This window comes from Rhagoletis zephyria, unplaced genomic scaffold (assembly GCF_001687245.7).
Source record: "Rhagoletis zephyria isolate East Lansing unplaced genomic scaffold, Rhagoletis_zephyria_1.1 Rzeph_scaffold_35199, whole genome shotgun sequence".
Taxonomy (NCBI): Eukaryota; Metazoa; Arthropoda; class Insecta; order Diptera; family Tephritidae; genus Rhagoletis; species Rhagoletis zephyria.
In genome coordinates this window covers 1-3,458 of record NW_016192254.1, presented here as the reverse complement: position 1 = coordinate 3,458, position 3,458 = coordinate 1, and the positions used below count along the sequence as shown (strand labels likewise).

Sequence of the window (3,458 nt, the reverse complement as noted above, 5' to 3'; positions counted from 1 at the left end):
TTTTTCGTTCTTTCCTTCCCGCGTGATCTTGTGTCTTTCGTTCATGACAATCTCATTCTCATAATAATGTGACGTCACGCCCAGTTCCTGTCAGCTGGATTGGCGCAATTTTGTATTCTATCATTCTTTGAGTTAGCGGTATCAAAGAACGTGGATAACAAGAAGGGACACGTTCTTTGGAAGGGACAACTCGTTATAATTGTGGCGAATGTGCGCAACAGGGGAATGCCTTCTCTTTTCATCCAATCAAAAAACGCACTAGGGCAAAAGAGAAGGCACGCCCCTGTTGCGCACTTTCGCTACAATTATAACGAGTTGTCCCTTCTTGTTATCCACGTTCTTTGATTCGATATAATACCAGAACCAATGATATCGTTGTAAACAAGGCGAATTGCAACAAACACCATTTTGACATTGACAGGTCTATTCTGCACGTTACCGAAGATTCTGTGACCGGAAAATTTTATTACCAAAAAAAGTTACCACTTCTTGTCACCGCAATTCTAGGTACGTTGGTAATGCAGTAAAAATATTCAGCAATTCAGCTATGAAGATTTGTGGAAATTCCTGTATTGCATATTTCACGGGGCAATATTTTGTTACCAGCTTATAAAATGGTAACCAAATTTACCGGTTACAAGAGAGCACAGAATGCGAAAAAGGTTTAAAAATTGACAGACAGTTTGGCTGAATTTCTTTATTCATTCTGAACGTTTGGAATAAACTTTTTTGTTTACTTATTCTTTAGAACGTTCCTGATGATATGTTAACGTATATTTCAAAAGCATTCTGTTTATTCCGGCTGTGAAATGGGATTTTCCGGAATGTATAAAGAAACGCAGCCTTTAATTACCTGTTAGAAAATTTATGTTACCAGCGCAGAATAGACCTGTAAGAAGGACCGCGGCGAAAATCTAAATTCGCAAGTAACACCAGTTTGTATAAATTCGCCTTGCTTGTATTCTATCATTCTTAGAAAGACTTGACTGTGTGAAAGGGGCATTAGGTACACCAATCCCAATGCAACCCTCCTAGAACTCGTTGTTGCCATACTGAAAATATGCGAAGTATGACAGTTGATAATTTTGACGTTTGTTCGGCCGGTTCGTGAAGTCTTGTGAGGATTTTCGCCTTCTTTAACTTTTTGGATTTTCGTTTCACAGCGTCCGAAATTTGTGCGCAAATAAATCCGCTTGAATCCAAAGAACTAGAGCCTTAACTGTCAACGGAAAATGTCCGCCTTCCCGGGTACATTCGCCTTCGACGAATATGGTCGTCCTTTTATAATTTTGCGCGAACAGGAGCGCGAGAGGCGCATCACGGGCAACGATGCTATCAAGGTTTGATATTACGGTTTCACTATGAGAAAATATTGATAAATAAGCTTAATTTTGTACATAAAATATATTTTCTTAAAAATGATCTGATCTTTTCGGTGGTGCTCTATTGTACGTGCCAGATTTTTACAGACGGACACAGCTGCGTTTGTAAATCATCTTTTTTAACAAAAATATAAGAGATATTTGCATAAGTTAACTTTAAAATATTGAGGTCAATTTAAAATGTTAATTTCGATATTAAGGTTCTANTGTTTCACAGCGTCCGAAATTTGTGCGAAAATAAATCCGCTTGAATCCAAAGAACTAGAGCCTTAACTGTCAACGCAAAATGTCCGCCTTCCCGGGTACATTCGCCTTCGACGAATATGGTCGTCCTTTTATAATTTTGCGCGAACAGGAACGCGAAAGGCGCATCACGGGCAACGATGCTATCAAGGTTTGATATCACGGTTTCACTATTAGAAAATAATGATAAATAAGCTTAATTTTGTACATAAAATATATTTTCTTAAAAATGATCTGATCTTTTGGGTGGTGCTCTATTGTACGTGTCAGATTTTTACAGACGGACACAGCTGCGTTTGTAAATCATCTTTTTTAACAAAATTATAAGAGATATTTGCATAAGTTAACTTTAAAATATTGAGGTCAATTTAAAATGTTAATTTCGATATTAAGGTTCTATTGTTTTGTTTTTAAATCCTTTAAATTACATGAAACTGTCTCAGGTGCGCCCTTATGACGTCACTCAGTGTTCATGTTTATATGCACAAGTGAGGTTAAAGACACAGCTCTTTGTTGTGACTCACTGGCGAAGGAATTTTAATGAAGAAAATATACCAAACTAATTTCGTCACCAATATTTTCGTATGACCTGCGACAGTTCTTATAAATATTTACATTACAGAGCCACATCTTGGCAGCACGTCAAATTGCCNGCTCATTGTTGTGACTCACTGGCGAAGGAATTTTAATGAAGAAACTATACCAAACTAATTTCGTCACCAACATTTTCGTATGACCTGCGACAGTTCTTATAAATATTTACATTACAGAGCCACANCAGCTCTTTGTTGTGACTCACTGGCGAAGGAATTTTAATGAAGAAAATATACCAAACTAATTTCGTCACCAATATTTTCGTATGACCTGCGACAGTTCTTATAAATATTTACATTACAGAGCCACATCTTGGCAGCACGTCAAATTGCCTCTACCCTGAAAACCTCGCTCGGTCCCAAAGGTTTGGATAAGATTATGGTTAGCTCTGATGGCGATGTTACAGTTACAAATGATGGTGCTACCATTTTGAAGTTAATGGAAGTCGATCACGAGATTGCCAAGCTAATGGTGCAACTGTCACAATCACAGGATGACGAAATCGGTGATGGCACAACCGGTGTCGTTGTTTTGGCAGGCGCTTTGCTTGAGCAGGCTGAGAGTCTCATCGATCGTGGTATTCACCCCATTCGTATTGCTGACGGATTCGAATTGGCTGCTCAATGCGCTGTAAAGCAATTGGAGGCTATTGCAGAGCCCTTCCCGATCGACCCGAAGCACAAGGAACCCTTGGTGAAGATTGCTATGACCACACTTGGCAGCAAGATCGTGAATAAATGTCATTTGCAAATGGCAACCATGGCCGTCGATGCTGTGTTGAATGTGGCCGATATTGAGAAAAAAGATGTCAACTTTGAACTAATTAAAATTGAGACTAAGGTTGGTGGTCGCATGGAAGATTCAATGCTGGTGAAAGGTGTGGTGATCGACAAGACCATGAGTCATGCACAAATGCCTAAAGTGCTGAAAGATGTAAAGCTTGCTATTCTCACTTGCCCATTCGAACCACCAAAGCCCAAGACCAAGCATAAGTTGGATGTCACTTCGGCCGAGGACTACCGTGCTTTGCGCGAATATGAGCAGGAGAAATTCGCTTTGATGATCAAGCAAGTTAAAGATGCTGGTGCTACCTTGGCCATTTGCCAGTGGGGTTTCGATGACGAAGCTAATCATTTATTGCTCCAAAACGAACTGCCTGCTGTACGTTGGGTGGGTGGACCCGAGATTGAATTAATTGCTATTGCTACTGGTGGCAGAATTGTGCCACGCTTCGAGGAG

The 3,458-nt window shown here is 39.8% G+C and overlaps 1 protein-coding gene across 1 annotated transcript; it reads left to right on the top strand.

Annotated features, from left to right (window-relative positions):
* Nucleotides 1-1,080: 1,080 nt before the first annotated feature.
* On the top strand, nt 1,081-3,452 carry LOC108354354 (T-complex protein 1 subunit epsilon-like; the record flags this gene model as incomplete). Its single annotated transcript, XM_017605546.1, has 3 exons — nt 1,081-1,153; nt 1,590-1,776; nt 2,523-3,452. Coding segments are annotated over exons 2-3 (1,038 nt in total), but the record flags the coding sequence as incomplete, so codon positions are not given.
* Between the last annotated feature and the right edge of the window lie 6 nt (nt 3,453-3,458).